Raw genomic sequence first — 16438 nt, 5'->3', positions numbered from 1 at the left:
TCCTTAAGTCCATTTGTAATGAAAGACTTACATCATGGAAGTATTTATGATTTACTAGGGGGAAAGAAAAGGCTGTAAGACGCCATACTATGCTATTCCAAATTTGTGCTACATAGTATAGAATACATTTTGGTTAATCTGTTCATTTTGGGGGGAAATATATGTGCCGTGGTACATATATGGAAGGTCACTTCCCTTCCCACCAAGTGAGTCCCAGGGCTGAAACTCAGGAAATCAGGGTTGACAACATGAACTCTTACGCTCTGAGTCACTGCACCATCTAAGAGGTACAAATTTAGAAAACATGGGTAACTGGAATACAAAGCAGGCCTCTCTGTTTCTCAAAATTGAGTCATAATTGATTTGATCACCACTATGATTTGGTTTTCAGTTCCATGAACTATGGAAGCTTACAGTCTAGTTTAGGATGCCTCTGACTTTCAGAGATGGGGATGGGGAGGTACCAGAGTGCTCCAAATGTGAAACTCAGCCCCCTTTCATCTTTCTATTTTTAGTTACATTTTATTTATTATTTATTTATTTACACACACACACACACACACACACACACACACACACACACTGTACAAGATCAGTATAGGTCCTGGAAATTGAACTCTGGTCCTCAGGCTTTATGGGTAAGCCCCTTTACCTACTGAGTCATCTCACCAGCCCCTCATCTGCAATTTGTTTCTATTTCCTGGTGTTTTGACAATTTATTTTGAAGATCCCTTTTAAAAACAAAGTAAGGGACAATCTGAGAAAAAAAAATTGCATAGACGATAGCTCATTAAATCAGTATGGTAATTAAATCAGATGGGAGGGGTGTTCTCTTCCACAACTCCAGAAGTGAGTTCTGTGGTCTAACAGCCCAGCCTTCCAGATGGGGAGGAGGACCGTGGCAGTCAAAGCTGCATGCTGATCACGTAAACCCACAGCAGCAACTACAGAAGCCGAGGTTTCTTTTCTTCCCATGAAATCAGTTTTGATCTTCAAACTGTGCCTTATTTTTTAAAAGATAAGATGCTGGAGACCCAGTGGGATCTGGTGATTGTCTCCTCTGCACGCACAGCAAGTCCCTGAAATAAGATCAAACCAGCTGCCTGACCCAGGAAGGCAGGCATTGACAAAGACCTTCTATTCTCTGACCTTTGTGTATGAATCACCTCTCAGTGTTGTCCTCTGTGAGGCCAGACTCAGAGTGAGGGTTTTCTGCAGCCTCTGTCTGTCCCTCCAGAATCTTCTCTGACGCCATGGTAGACCCTGAAAACCACGATCACCCAGATACCAGTCCACACCAATGCTGTCAGTCCCTAAGAACCCAGCACTCAAACGTCATACAACTATATAATTAGACACACAGAGAGGGGGAGGGGAGGGAGACAGAGGAGAGAGCAAGACTCTAAGAGAGATATGCACTCGCACAGAGCATCTCTGGGCAGTGGAGGGATGGAGAAAGATGAGCATGTTCACTCTGAAGCTTTGTTCATTCCGTTATTCTGAGACAGTGTCTCACCTGTTGCCAAGGACGGCTTAAATTTGTAAGCCACGTTTAATCATGCTTCAACTTTCATTTCCTGGCACGGCTTTGAAATCTGTCGGTTACTTTGGCTTCTGACATCTCGGTTTATTCAATATGCAATCTAATTTATTAAAATAAAGAGGTAAACTCTAAAAGTCTTATTAGTGGGGATGGGGATTGTGATGCGGTTGAAACTCACCTAGTGTTCACAGATCTTAGGTTCCAATCCCCTGACTCTGTACGCTGTGCCAGGTGGAGATGCAGGGCTGTAAACCCAGCGCCGGGGAAGTACAGGCAGAAGGGTGAGACACACGAGGCCATCCCTGTAACGCCTCAAGTCAAAGCAAGTCTGGGATATACGCAATCCTGTTTAAAAATACCAACCAAGCAAACACAAAACTACAGTCTTATAATAGCCTTATGGGAAAGAAAGGCGAATTCAAGGCAGCAAGCACCCTTGCAGGGGACAGGTGGCTACCTCAGAACACACACTCTTGTATCTACTATACATCATGTTTTGCACATTTAGAAAAATAATAAGAAAAAATACTCAATTTAGCTAACTTAGGCAACAAAGCTATTAGAGTTCATTTTCTGTACAACGTCCCACCATTAACAAAGGTAGGCTGTCACGCCACGGTAGAGCAGCTGCCGACTCTCACGGGGTTCCACCTTTGTATCCTGGCACCACATATCACTGGCTGTGGTAGTACATGCCACTTCCTGGGAGGAGCCCTGAAGGATCAGCTGGTCAGGGTTAACCTCAGCTACACAGGGAGACCTGGGCCAGCCTGGGGACTTGAGAACTGCCACATAAGCAACAACAATTTCCCAGTAAAAGAGGGAAAACTTCAAAGGCAGCTTCTCCCCAGTGCACAGGCCTCAGCCTGGCTTCACCAGAGGCTCACAATCTCTGCGTCATGTCCTTAGCTGGGGTGTCGGGGACCTTGTTCAGAGAAAGCAGGTGCTCATCTCCCTCAAGATAGTGTCTTCACATGTGATTTTTCTGTCTTGTTCTGCTCGTTAAGTTGGCTTGCATATTTGTTTTCCCATCATCCATAGCTGCTTGATAGGACCAGTGAGACAGCAATCAAAGGAGTCGCCATTATCTTTAAAACTGCTGAGAAACTTAGAGTCTGGTATGATCTGTGCAACTCTGCTTGGTTACAGCGCCACCAGGTGTCTCTGGAGGGAACTGCCGTTTCAGTTGGCTACCCATAATCACTTTGAATCAACCATTCACACAATTTTTCTCTCTGCAGACATCTGAAAGCATCATGGTAGCAGACACAGGCGTGGTTAGGGTGTGACGCTTGCCATTAAGAAATCCTTAGTGTCTGCAGCTTCCACAATGAGATTTTCTTTTCTCCGTTGTGTGGGGTGGGGCCAGGGGGTTCATTGAAAGGGTGCAAGAGTAAGGGAGATGAGAAGAATTGGGGTGCATGATGTGAAACTCACAAAGAACCAATAAAAAGTTTTTTAAAAAAGCAAACCTGTTGGGAACTAAAAAGGGGGCCCAAGGGGAAGAGGGGGAAGGGGAACCCACACCCCACCAGAGTTTTACCTATTCTCTGGTCTGTCAGGTGTGGGAGAGCTGCCATACACTTTCCACTCAGCTCTGGGTGGACATTCAAGCCTCTGACCCACTCTTCAAGGGCCAGCCCTACCTGGGAGCCCCGGAGCTACTTTGCTAAAGCCACCAGGGTTATAGGAGAGAGGGAGGGATGAGGGAAGAAAGGTTCCCAACACCGGCTAGAGTGAGGGCAGCGGGCTTGACTGGAGCGCAGGAAGGCCTTCTAACAGGAGATTAGAAACGGCTCATTAGGAGAAAACCTGTCCCATTCTCCAAGCGCAGTAGGCTTTGATGAGCAGAGACATTCTATGGTTTTAGAGCTTTATTGTAGAAAGGTGTGTGGGGGGGAGAGAAGGTAGAAAAGAGAGAGAGTAAGGGGAGAGGCTAAAGAGAAAGAGTCAGTAAGAGAGAGAGGAGAGGAGAAGTCAGAGAGGAGAGAGGGTGAGAGTGAGGGGTAAGAGGGAGACAAGTAAGATGTAAGAGAGCGAGGTGGGGCTGAACAGCCCTTTTTATGGTCTTCACTGTTGCTAGGTAACTGGGGAGGAGTTTAGCCTGAAGGTCAGAAGCTTGGGCCATTGCCTATGTGACTACTGACCATGCTTGTCTTGTGGGGGCTGTGGGGGGGGTGGTAACTTAGGCAGAGGCCAGTGTTCTAGGAGCATGAGGGAACGCCTACCGTGCCATGAAGGTGAATTATCACCCTTCGGGGTTCAGACCTCAGCTCGACTGGAGACCAGCCTGTCTGTGCATAGCCCAATTCCCCACACAATCCTTATTGTCCTAGGAAACAGCAGATATGGAGAAAAAAGAACTGCAAAAGTCCTGATAGATCCAGATGTGAGGGCACACATCTGTAACTCCTGTATTCATGAGGTAGAGAAAGGGCCAATGCTATCTTTGGCTACTTAGTGAGTCTGAGGCCTGGGGTAGAAAAGAAAGGAGGGGGGATGCTTTTAAATGCCATAAATAAAAACGTTGCGAAGGCTAGAGGACAACAAAGTGAATTTCAGCCAAGGGCATCTGAACAGCTTCAGGACGAGGTATTTATGCCTGCTTTAAAGAATGGACATGGTACAGGGCCAAGTCATTCTCTCACCCAGGAGATGCTGTAAGCAGCAGCCAGTGCCATCAAGGAAGAAGCACACAGAAAGAACAGCTAGCTTTGAGTTACTGAAGCCAGTACTGGGCAGTGGTCAGGGCCAGCTCCAGCTGTGTTGCAAACTCAAGGCTAACCTGGGCTACACAAGACCCTGGTATTTAGAGAGAGAGAGAGAGAGAGAGAGAGAGAGAGAGAGAGAGAGTAGATGATAGATAGATAAGTAAATAAATAAGATGACATACAAAAATCACCTCAGACACCCTCGGTATATACAATTGTTACCTGTTGATAATCTTAATAAAGTTGGGCAGAAGAGAAATGTGTGAAACAGGGTTGGTGTAAATATGGACTACAAACAGGAGGAGGAGGAAGATGGCAGGGTCATGTAGCAGGAAACTGACACTAGTCCCCACTAGCTTTGTAAGCCCCTGCAATGAGCCTGGGGTCAGCACCACAGGGAGTGGCTAACAGCTTTACCTCCCTACAATTTAGAAATAGCATCAGGGAACAGATGCACGTGGACCACATGGCGTCCCTCAAATGGGCCTGACTCCTGAGGCGCCTAAGCATGATGCTGTGTGTATGCATGCGTGCGCTTAAGCATGATGCTGTGTGTACACATGCATGTCACTCTTCCCCATCCCTCACAGACGGTGCTGAGTTTGTTCTACCCAAGGCGAATGAGTGAACTCAACAATGTGTGCACCTTTAACCCCAGCACTCAGGAGGCAGGGCAAGTGGGTCTCTGTGAGTCTGAAGTCCGTCTGGTCTATGTAGCAAGCTCTAGGCCAGCCAAGGCTTCAGAGAGAGCCTGTCTCAAAACAAACAAAACTAACCTGTACTCAATAGCAAGAAAAGAGAGCTACCTTCACCCCCACGTGCTTCCTTCCCCTCGACTGGTTTCTAATATAACCACCACACAACTTGAGGCGTAGGTCCTTAGGAAGAAACTGAAGTTTACAAAGGGCATTTGGGTAATGGCTGCTGGATTATAAATAAAATATAAAATAGTGGTGTTTGGGGCACAGAGAAGCATGTGTGGCTACGGGGAATCATGAAGATCGGAAGCCTCTCTGGTTGAAAGGTGTTTGAACCTTCTATGAGTTTCGGAGATGAGGAGACAGACGCGGGGAAGAAGATGGGTCAGAGACAGAGCCAGGCGCAGGCGGCTGGGGTGGGGGTGGGGGAATCATAAGTTCCTAGCCACCTCTTATCTTTTTACCTCTGAGCTACCCCATCCCATTACTTTCTAAGAGAGCTGAGACAATTTTTAGAAAGTTCAAAAATCATTCCAAAAGAAGTGAGAAAAATCTGCCCTTCACTTTCCTTTCCAGAATCTTCCTTCATGCCCACATCAAACCCCAGACGCCTGGCTCCCTGCAAGTCTCTGCATTCAGCCTGGCTCCTCCAGCAGTCTCCAAGCACCTGTGGGTCTTTAAAGGGAACGAAAGAGGAAGCAAAGAGGAGTCCTCCACCACAGACATGGGGCTCGGGGAAACGATGCATAAATCAAAGCCACAGAGAAGCCTGCTAGCAACCCGGAAATCAAATTGTATCTGTGAGAAGGTCGGAGTGGAAAATAGATTAGAGGGGCTCTGAACAAGAGAGGATAAAGACAGACAGCGCCTAAAAAAAAAATTAACAGGAGGAACATGGGGCCTGCAGAAGCAGACCGAATTCACAAAGAGCCTTGCATTGCCTCAGGATAGACTGATGTTCCAGCCACTTATGTCAGTTCCTGCCTGGATAATGGACTGTCAGTCTCTGCTTGGGTAACTCGACAGGCACCCATCTCCACATCTTGCTTTGTGTAAAAGTTGTTGCTGAAACGTTCCGTTCCATCTATGGCATTCACACTCTTGAGAGCCCTGATTTATTCCCTTTCTCAGAGCCTTACACATCCCAACCAATGTGTCTACACTTTCGCTGTCCGATGTTGGAGACAGACACACTTCATCGTATTTCTATCGCTCTCCCCAATCCCTCACCTGAAGGGGCTGAGTGCTTTCTAAGGCTAACAGGGAACCCAAGAGCCTGTGTCCAGGGTGACCTTGGACTTCTGGCACTCCCTGCTCTGTCTCCCAAGTGCTGGCCTCTAAGGTGTGAGCCTCCTCTCCTCCTGCTGCTCACATGCACAGGTTCTGCACCACAGATTCAAAATTGAAAAAACCGTAAGATGTACAAAAAGCTGTCAGAGGTGGTGGCACGAGTGGGAGGTAGAAGCAGGCAGATCTCTGAGTTTGACACCGGCCTGGTCATAGAGAGTTCCAGGCCAGCAAAGACTATGTAGTGAGAGAAAATCTATCTCAGAGCACACACACACACACACACAGAGAGAGAGAGAGAGAGAGAGAGAGAGAGAGAGAGAGAGAGAGAGAGAGAGAGAAAACACCCATAAGAAAAAGTATTTATGATGAATCCACAGCATGAAGTGCCATATAGACTTAGCTTATAAGAACCCCAGAGATTATTTAAAGTATTTAGAGGGTCTGTGTGAATAGCACAATGTTTTATGAATGAGAAAGTACGTATGGATTTTGGAATCTTTTGGGAGTCTTAGAATCAAGTTGCTCCAATATCAAGCAACTTTTGCACATCATGTCTTTATTTTCTTCAACTCTGTTGAGGTGAAGTCTCTTGATCTATTTACTGTCCCCCAACCAACTCTCCCATCCTCTCAGAGAAACTGCCTTTTCTAAGGTGAGAAACATCTATGACTATGGCCCATGTTGGAATTAAGCTAAGGCTTTTGCTCTTGTGTGCACTGCATCACTTGGGGGGGGGGGACAGTCTGGTTAAGAAAACCGACTCAGGCAGTCCCTACAAGCCACCAGGAGGTTCTGCTGTGTCTTGCCTTCCCGAGTCAGAAAGTTGCAACTTTGTCTTTTTTTTTTCTGTCTCTTTTGCATGCCGGCCAGTTGTAAGTATGAATTGTTTTGTTTATTTGTTTTAGTTTTCAAGACAGGTTTTCTCTGTGTAACCTTGACTGTCCTGGAATCACTCTGTAGACCAGGCTGGCCTCGAACTCAGAGATGCTCCTGAGTCTGCCTCCCAAGTGCTGGGATTAAAGGCCTGCGCCACCTCTGCCTGGGCATAAACCTGGAGTAAGTATGATTTGCCTGATACCTTGTGGTCTCTTGCTCTTTGTCTAAACCCTGCCACATGGCTGCCTGCCACCATGTGCTGATTCCTAAGCCAGTTTAACTCAACTGGCTTAGCTCCCCCCACTCCTCCTTTTCTCTATTCTCCCCTCCTCTAAGTGGCTAAGACTTACAGCTTGCTCTGGGAGTGTCTTCTTAAACTCTGAGCGAGATAGACAGAGGGAGAAGGAGAGAAACGGCAATTCTGTATCGATCACTACACAGATCTCTACACGTTATGAGCTTAATTGTAAGAACGTCCTTATTACATTTAGTTAGTATGTGCATCTGCGTGCGCTTGCACAGCTGCACATGCCACGACACACTTGTGGGGTCAGAGAACAACTTTCCGGAATGAGCACCATACTTCTACCACATGGGCCCTGGAGACTGAACTCAGGGTCATCAGGCTTGGTGGCAAGCTACTTTACCCGCTGAGCCATCCCACCAGCTCTATTAGACAAATGTTATTTCCAAACCCTGTTCGACTTATGGCAAGAACTAAACCTAAGCCCATTTCAACTCAAATTACCAAACCCTAAGTAGTAAGCATAAATAAACTAAGCATAACAAGGCATTGTACTGAGAGATGGCCCTGCCTGCCATTAAGATTGTTTTGCAAAGATCCCGGATCCTTCTTCCAAATTCCCTCTATACGCCTGCAGTTCTGCATGGTAATGTGGCTTGCTTTAGAAATAAAACATGAGAAAGGGGGCATGTCCATGAGGACATTTTAAATGCCTGGTCATGCTTTTCCCATGCATTAAGATTCACTTTCTTCTCTCCTGCTGCCATGGGGTCTAACAAGTTCCCAGCAATGTCCTACTTGAGGGCAATGCAGATGTGATCCAAAGCCACCAGCTAAGCTGTGGCAGACCCTGCCCTTGTGAGAACTGAGTCCCTGTTATTTGAATCTCTGTGTGTGTGTGTTTGTTGGTTTGGCTTTGCTTGAGACAGGGTTTCACTGCATAGCCTAGGTTAGCCTTGAATTTGAGACCCTCCTTGTTATTGTTTTGATCACCTCACATATTTTGGCATGACTGTAGGACATGGGCTGTGTCCACTTTGCTTCTTGGCAGAGAGAGGGGCCCATTGGTTGCGCCTGAGCCAGTTGGGTCCCTTTGCCTAGATAACCTGAGATAAACCACCTTAACTGGAGAAAGGGGTTCCCATTGCTCAGGATGTCAAAGCTTTTGGTCCATGGTCGTTTGGTACGGTTGCTTATACCTTTTAGCATCATGGCAGGGATATCAAAGGGAACCTGTTCACCCGGGTTCCCTTTCAAAGGTATGTTGTAAGCAACTTAACTTTCTGTACCTAGGCCTCATCTCTTAAAGGTTCTACCCAGTAGATCCAGGTGTTGGTACTCAAGCCTTTGATACATACACGGATTTAACAAGGGAGACACTTCTTTTGTTTGTTTGTTTTGTTTTGTTTTGTTTTTTTGAGACCAGGTTTCTCTGTGTAGCCCTGGCTGTCCTGGAACTCACTCTGTAGACCAGGCTGGCCTCGAACTCAGAAATCTGCCTGCCTCTGACGCCCAAGTGCTGGGATTAAAGGTGTGCGCCACCACTGCTCGGCCAGGGAGACACTTCTAATTTAAACTTTAGCCTAGGATGTCATTCATGAAGTTGCTAAGATGTCCTTGTAAATAACTTTGTTTTTTAAAGTTACCCCAAAATGCCATTTATTTATCTATCTATTTATTTACTCATTTATTTATTTATTTAATGTATGTAAGTACGCTGTAGCTCTCTTCAGACACTCCAGAAGAGGGCGTCAGAACCCATTACAGATGGTTGTGAGCCACCGCGTGGTTACTGGGAATTGAACTCATGACCTCCTGAAGAGCAGTCCGTGTTCTTAACCACTGAGCCATCTCTCCAGTCCCAATACCTTGTTTTCAGCATGTCGTTGTATGTACTATTTCCAAGCCCTTCTCAGAATACAGGGAGCATTCTGTAGCGACAGCAGCACACCAGGCCACAAGAAACCCTCCGTGGTGTCCAGGCCTATCTGCCCAGACACTGGGATCTTGTGTCTTCTCTGAGAGTCTACCACAGAGAAAGAGTCACACTGCCTCTCCTAGCTGAGGTATCTCACTATTCCATTCTCAGCTAGGGAAACCTTGGCTGGCTCTCTTTCCCATAATAATCACCCTCTTCTTCCTTTTCCCATAGGCTCTTCTTGACCTATACTCGCCCCAGACCTTAATCTGGCCTCATGCTGGAAGCTTGTTCTGAATCACCGGGCCCCACCACAGACTTCCCCCTCCGGCACCTAACCTTATCGTCTGCTTGGTACTCTTAGCGGGCACGACCTGGAGGAGGGAAAACCCTGCTGCTACCTGCCGCTGGGTTTGGTCACATCACACCCCTGAGGTCAGGGAGGTCATTTCGAAACTCATAGGCCAGCTCTATCAAGGCAAGTCTAATTTATTATGCTTGATTTGTAGTCTTCCATCCCTAAGGGCCAAGCTTTAAAAAAACCCCGAAGTGAAGAATTACAACCCTCTAACCAGCTGGATTCTTCTGGACCCTGGGTTTCTTCACAGAAATTAAAGAATAATCTAGCTTTTGGGATAGAACAACAGTCAAGGAAATGGAAGGGTGAAGGGTAGTGGAAGTCTTCAATGATATTTTGAAATATCATCTTATTCATTGTTTTGTCCTGTTATAAAGCTGAGGATGAGAGCTTCGCAGTGGGCAGTGATGGTGTTTGCTTTTAATCCCAGCACTCAGGAGGCAGAGGCAAGTGGATCTCTGTGGGTTTGAGGCCACTCAAGTTCCAGGACAGCCAAAAATACATAGAGAAACCCTGTTTCAAAACAAAAGAAAAAAAAAAAAAAACAAGCCCTTTGTGTGACTTTTTCTAGGAAGACATCCACAGACCAAAGAAATGATTCTACCCAAGGGTAGCTTAGGGAACCCATAAGTCTACTGGGGTTACCTACAGAAGTAGGGGTGAGGAGCTACTTGCAGGAGCACAAAAGACTCAAAGGCAGCTGCTTCGATTAAAATCCCACACCAGCACACATCAGACTCACAGAGGCTGCAGCCCTGAAGCCCCTTCCATGCCTTGCAGGTTGATCAGCTTATGGGACCGTCTAGTTTGTCCAGCAGCTCTTACTATTTATAAAAACTTGAGAGGGGCCATGTGGTCTCTTATAAGTTTTAGGAGCTTCCTGACCCTTGTGAATCTTTTTACTTTCTGAGATTTAATGAATGTATGGTGTATGCTGTTATCCTTGCAGAACCCATTGGGAAAGAGTTTGGGCTCCTGGGGATGGCACCTCCCTCTAGAAGCAACAAGATCTTAAGAGCTAAGATTATTTATTTTGTGTCTCCCACAAATACCCACATTTGCAAAAACTACCACATCGCAAGGATTTCCTTGAAAGCCTTCCACTGTAGGATATGCCTCTCATCTAGCCACTGGGATCCTGAAACGGAGCCTGGGTTTCCCCTGGGCGAATGTGGAAAGCCCAAGCTATAAAAATACGGGTCTCCCGCGTCTACACGGGAAGAAGATGCAAAACATTCAAAGTTATAGTTGGCTAAACACTCCTTGTGATCCAGGATCACCCACAAGGCGTAGGAGAGTTTCCTGTGGGAGGCGTGGGCGCAGCAATGTGGTACATAGCTCCTGCCACTCATCACCGGATGACACTCATTTCACAACATCCGGCACATTCCTGGTGTCGCTACACAAAGAAACGAGCCAACTCAGTTCTCCCCTCCCTTAAACTCCTTCACAGCCTGACTAAACCAAACAAACCACTGGCACTGCCACGTGAGTTTCAGTCGGTGACCTAAACCCGGGGCAGGGCCCCCGAGCCCCACCCCTACCCCACCTGCCCCGCTTCGCTCCCGCCCACCCCGCGTTTGGGGGCGTGGCTCCAGGAGAAGGACAGCGGGGCAGGGCTTTGGGGGTGGGGCCCTGAGGGCGGGGCTCTGAGTGACCAGGTCTAAAAGGGAAAAACCTGAGGCCTAGGCTGCTTGCACAGCCGGCCTTGCTTTTCTTGGCTGCAATGGCCATGGTCGCCGGCCTTCGGGCTTTTGGGGCGAAGCGGCCCAGTTGGCTCAGACGCAACCCATGGGCCCCTCTCTCCGCCGGCTTCTGCAGCCCAGGGTCAGCAGGACCTGCGGGGTCGGAGTCAGAGCCAAGGCTCACCAGCAGGCGACAGCAGGACGGAATCAGGTCAGCCTGCGGGCAGTGCCAGGGCTCTCCCTGGAGTTGGGAGCCAGGACTCGGGATCAACAGGCCTTGCCGCCGCAAATCCTGAGTTATTCGTCGCTGTTCTTTTCGATTTCATCTTGAAAAGATGACATGTTTGGTGGAGGAATCCTTGCATACTGAGTTTAGAGGTGTCCCTTCCCTGTGCACACTAATACGAGGCACATGTGAGGGTTGTAAGTGAAAACTTCCTGGTAGCCCCCTAAACAGGGCTACCGTGCCCAGTTGCCCAGTCGTTTCTGAACATTTCTGCTGGCGTGAGCACACATACACCCCAACTGCTGTTGCCGTGGTCTCCAAGAAAGCCTATCACAAAAAAGATCCATGCCCTTACAAGCAGAAATCAGCAGGCTCCGGGGCTAAGGGCGGGCGTGAAATGCAGGGCGGGGGAGGTCGATAAGGAAGGATACAGGGCCCAGGCCCTGAACTCTGCCCCCTTGTGCCACAAACCTAAAAGCCTTAAACTTTTGTTTGTATCAGTGCACAACCTCGATGTAATGAAAACCCTTTTCAGGCCTGGGCAGCACAAGGCTGTGAAAAGAGATAGGTTTTCCATGTTTAAGGGCTACAGATGGAGCTGTTTAAGTGATATATTCCCCTACTCCGGTAAATAGCTCTTCTTAACCCTAGAATCCTCACCCAAACTTTTATGTGTTCCTCCAAAAGAACGTAGAGCCAGCCTCTGGCCTTTGGCTCTCCCCACATCTCCCCTTTACCCCCTAGACCTCTTCATTGCTACAGCCTTTAAGGAGCTTAGCGCACGGGTCTGCAGATACCCATCCAGGGTGCCCATATTCTGTCTGCCCCTTAACTCCCTACAGACAACCATGGGTGGCCACCACAGGGGCTAGGCATTGGTGGGGCTCAGTAACTAAAGAGTAATCCCATTTCCTGTGGACTCCTTGCCCATCAACAGAGATAGAAACACTCCCAAAGAGAGCCATAGGAGGGCTCTGAGGTGTAGGGGCCCACATAAGGACCTTCCTTTCTGATTTTTTTGTTTGTTTTTCGAGACAGGGTTTTTCTGTGTAGCCCTGACTGTCCTGGAACTCACTCTGTAGACCAGGCTGGCCTTAAACTCAGAAATCCNCCTGCCTCTGTCTCCCAAGTGCTGGGATTAAAGGCATGCGCCACCACCACCACTGCCAGGCCCTTTCTGATTTTTAAGGAGAAGCTTCTAATACTATGGTCATAAGCTGGGTATGGTAGCACAGGTTTGTAATCACACTACTCGGAAGGCTGAAGCAGGACAATCCTGAATTCAAAGCCCTCCAGGACTACATAGCAAGTTCAAGACTAGCCTGAGCTGCATCCCCTCCCCCACCAAATAGTCTGGTCATAGCTGATCAGAAATCCTGGCAAGAGATGGGAGACTGAGTCCTTCAGAAGTAAACGTGAGTCGGGAATCGGAAGAGGAGGGTTATGAGACCAGATCAATAGATCATAGGAATCATTTATTAAGGTTCTTCCTGGGTCAAGCACTAGACCTGTGGTAAGCAGGGGAACTTGTGTGACTCAGTCACTTCAAGGCTCCCATTTCAAAGCTGTGCCTCAGAGCAATAATGCCGTCCTACCGTGAGGCCCATCTATGAAATGAGAGCTGTGTCAGTCACTTGCACTCATTGTCCCTAAGTCACACAATGACCTGCAAGATGTCTGTCACCCCTCTTCACAGACGGGAGTCAAGAGATGACCGGCAGGAGGTTGTGAGCCAGGAAGCTGAAAGAGATTCCCCTCTAACTCCCAAGGTTGTTCCCCTCATGTGCCATCATGGCAGAGTGGGCCTAAGAGACTAATCCAGTCCTCTATAATCAGTAGAAATAGCTGTGAAAAACAGAAGTGGTATTTTAAAATGATGATCTTCATTCTGCTGAAGGGACCCTGATATAGCGGCCTCTTGTGAGGCTATGCCAGTGCCTGGCAAGCACAGAAGTGAATGCTCACAGTCAGCTATTGGATGGAACACAGGCCCCCCAATGGAGGAGCTAGAGAAAATACCCAAGGAGTTGTAGGGGACTGCAACCCTGTAGGTACAACAATATGAACTAACCAGTACCCCCTGAGCTCGAATCTCTAGCTGCATATGTAGCAGAAGATGGCCTAATCGGCCATCATTGAGAAGAGAGGCCCCTTGGTCTTGTAAACTTTATATGACGCAGCACAAGGGAAGGCCTGGGCCAAGAAGTGGGAGTGGGTGGGTAGGGGAGCAGGGCGAGGGGAGGGTATAGGGAACTTTCGGGATAGCATTTGAAATGTAAATAAAATAAAATATATATAAAAAATAAAAAGTAAATAAAATGATGATCTTCAGATAGCCATTTGGGCCATTTATAGGGACCATTATATCTCTATAGGTGTCCTATGGGAGAGACATTTTTCCTTTAAGTTCAGAGTATTGGTGATGGTCTCAGCTTAAGGCACACCACATTGAAATAGCCACAGGGAGTGCCGAGGCTGGCGAGAGGCTGAGGACTTTTGATGTCCCGGGGAAATAAAGAAGAGCTGCAGAGCAGCATAAGGCGACTGTCCGGCTCCAGCTAGGGTGACAGCAGCAGCTCAAGGAGAGGGGTGCCTAGGGAAGCAGTCCAGAGGCCATCAGAGCAGACACACAGATCTAGGGCTCTGGAGAGGGGCTTGAATTAGGGGGGGATGGCTGGGAGATCTCAGACAGAGGGAGCAGCTGTGTCAGGGCCACCAGTGAAGTTGCCTGGGCAGTGCGCATGGAAGAGAGGTCAAGGGATGGAGCTCTGGGTGTCTCCTACCAGAGCCTGGGAGCCCAGCAAAGAAGGCACGAACTGACTAGAGAAGAGTGAAGCCCTCCCCAGAGGCGACTGTTTCCTAAAGGGGGAGTGATGCAGGTCACAGGTGCTTCTGGGCCTAGCAATGGGGAGATGATCATTAAGATGGATGTCAGTGGGGCAGTGGGAAGAGAAGTCCTCAAGTGAGAACTGTCTAACAGTGAGTCCGGAAGGATTGACAGGGTTCATCCAAACAGATACCGCCAAACAGCGAGCCTGTGTGGGTTGGGATCATCGAGTGCAATTTTACCTTAGGATTCAAAGTACATGTCACAGTATCCTGCTTGGTGGGGGGGGGGAGGGAGAGGGAGGAAGGAAGGGAGAGAGAGACAGAGAGACAGAGAGAAAGAGAGAAAGAACTAGCTCTAGAGATGGAGCTGATGTTCTCATGCTTGCACAGCGTGGGGTGACAGTGTCTTCTGAACCATGAGCACACTCATTATTCTGCCGCAAGGTTACGGGTGATTTCTACCCCTTCCATAGATAAAGGTTTCTAAGTATCAGCAGATCAGCTGCACGTAATTCCTATACTTGGCAGAGAGTGTGTTTATGAGAAGCAAAACAACCCCACAGCTACCTGGGAACTGCAGTGAAACTGAACCGGTATCCCAAGAGGAATGGTTATTCTTATTTTGTGGAGATAAATTTAGTCATCAGAGTTGTTTAAGAAGAAAGGAAAAAAAAAAAGCCTCCTCCTAGATGTTATTTGTGGAGGACCCGATTGACCATGTAACAATACAATGCCATATTCAGAAGAGAATGGAGCGGGCTTAGAGCTCGCGTGGGTGGAGACCAACGGGAAATAGGAAGCATGTGATGAGAATCTGGTTTGGTTCACTGCCCATCTCTAAGGACAGCAAAAAATAAGACATTTCTATATAAGGCTGGAGGACGACAATACAGGTTGTTGTATTCGGAGCATGGGCCATTTTAAAATAGCAGAGAGACCCCGGAGGTGCCAGCTCCCTTCGAGATGTTACATCTGTTGCACGGGTTTGCCCATCTGCTCTCCCTCTAGCATCTGTTCTCCAATGGCAAGAATTATCCTGCAGGTTTACCAGCAACCTTTGTAAACACCACAGTGCGTATGCCCCTGCAGCTGGGCCTCTGCTACCTTTACTTTGGAATGTGTGGGAGGAGACAGAGAAGGGTGACTTCTTCCTCGGCTCCTCTCCTAACCTCATTCTAAAGAATAGCACCTGGAAGGACGTTGTAGGTAGGGCCTGTTTGTCAGAGTCACCTAACCCTGCCACTGTCACCTGAAAGTCACATCCTCTGTGGCCACAGATGACTTGGGGACTGTTGTGGCACAGCTTTACTGTGGAGGTGGCAGAGTTTCTGACAGTCGGGAGGGCAGAAGGGAGTGGGGGAGCAAAAACAAATCAAAGGACCCGGGAGAAAATGCTAGCCTGCCTCTCGGGTCACCTCTTTTCCTTGTTTTGACACAGCTGTCGCTCCAGGATGCTGACAGACCCTTGAAGCCGGCACCAGACCTCAGCAGCTTTTTCTTCTTGAGTTTCAAAATTGCTCCTAAATTAGAAAGGAATTGCAAGGGTCTTCTCCCGTTTTGACTGGCGCGTGACCCGGGGACTATCAAATGCTTTTCACAGGAACATTGTCTTAAGCAATCCCAGGAGGAGGAATGCGCTGTCACTGGCCATGCTGAAATCTCTCCGAAGTGACATTCTTCACGAAGCTGAAAGCGAAGACCTGAAAGTCATTATAATTTCAGGTATTTCTCTGAAGCCTGTCGTTAGTGGTCCAGAGCGCCCGCATAAGGTTTCTCAAAATGTGCTGGTGAGCTGGGACTTCCTTGCCTCACTTCACTGGAGAATTGCTCTGACCTCCTTTGAAAAACATTGAGAACTTCTATGCCGCTGTGGTCTTGGCCCTTGTTAGCCATGGGGATTGTAGCAAAGACCTTTGCTTAGTGAAATCATGGCTTCTCCTTGTCATTAAAATCAGACAGACTTGGGCTGAGAAGATGGCTCAGTTGGTAGAGCTCTTAGTCTAGCATATACACACAGGCACATACGCATACATACACACCCATACACACACACACACACA

The 16438-nt window shown here is 47.9% G+C and overlaps 1 protein-coding gene and 1 pseudogene across 1 annotated transcript in view; one reads left to right on the top strand and one right to left on the bottom strand.

The window, feature by feature from the left end:
* Nucleotides 1-979: 979 nt before the first annotated feature.
* LOC110334280 lies at nucleotides 980-1255 on the bottom strand (annotated as a pseudogene).
* Nucleotides 1256-11308: 10053 nt separating this feature from the next.
* Nucleotides 11309-16438, top strand: part of Echdc3 (enoyl-CoA hydratase domain containing 3) — a 21639-nt gene continuing 16509 nt past the window's right edge. The window contains exons 1-2 of the mRNA XM_021216005.1: nucleotides 11309-11534; nucleotides 15979-16100. Coding sequence (XP_021071664.1) covers nucleotides 11365-11534; nucleotides 15979-16100 — 292 coding nt within the window. The 5' untranslated portion in view covers nucleotides 11309-11364. The remainder of the gene's footprint in view (nucleotides 11535-15978; nucleotides 16101-16438) is intronic.

This window comes from Mus pahari, chromosome 16 (assembly GCF_900095145.1).
Source record: "Mus pahari chromosome 16, PAHARI_EIJ_v1.1, whole genome shotgun sequence".
Taxonomy (NCBI): domain Eukaryota; kingdom Metazoa; phylum Chordata; class Mammalia; order Rodentia; family Muridae; genus Mus; species Mus pahari.
The sequence above is the reverse complement of the archived record's forward strand: the minus strand, read 5'-3'. Positions and strand labels throughout refer to the sequence as shown.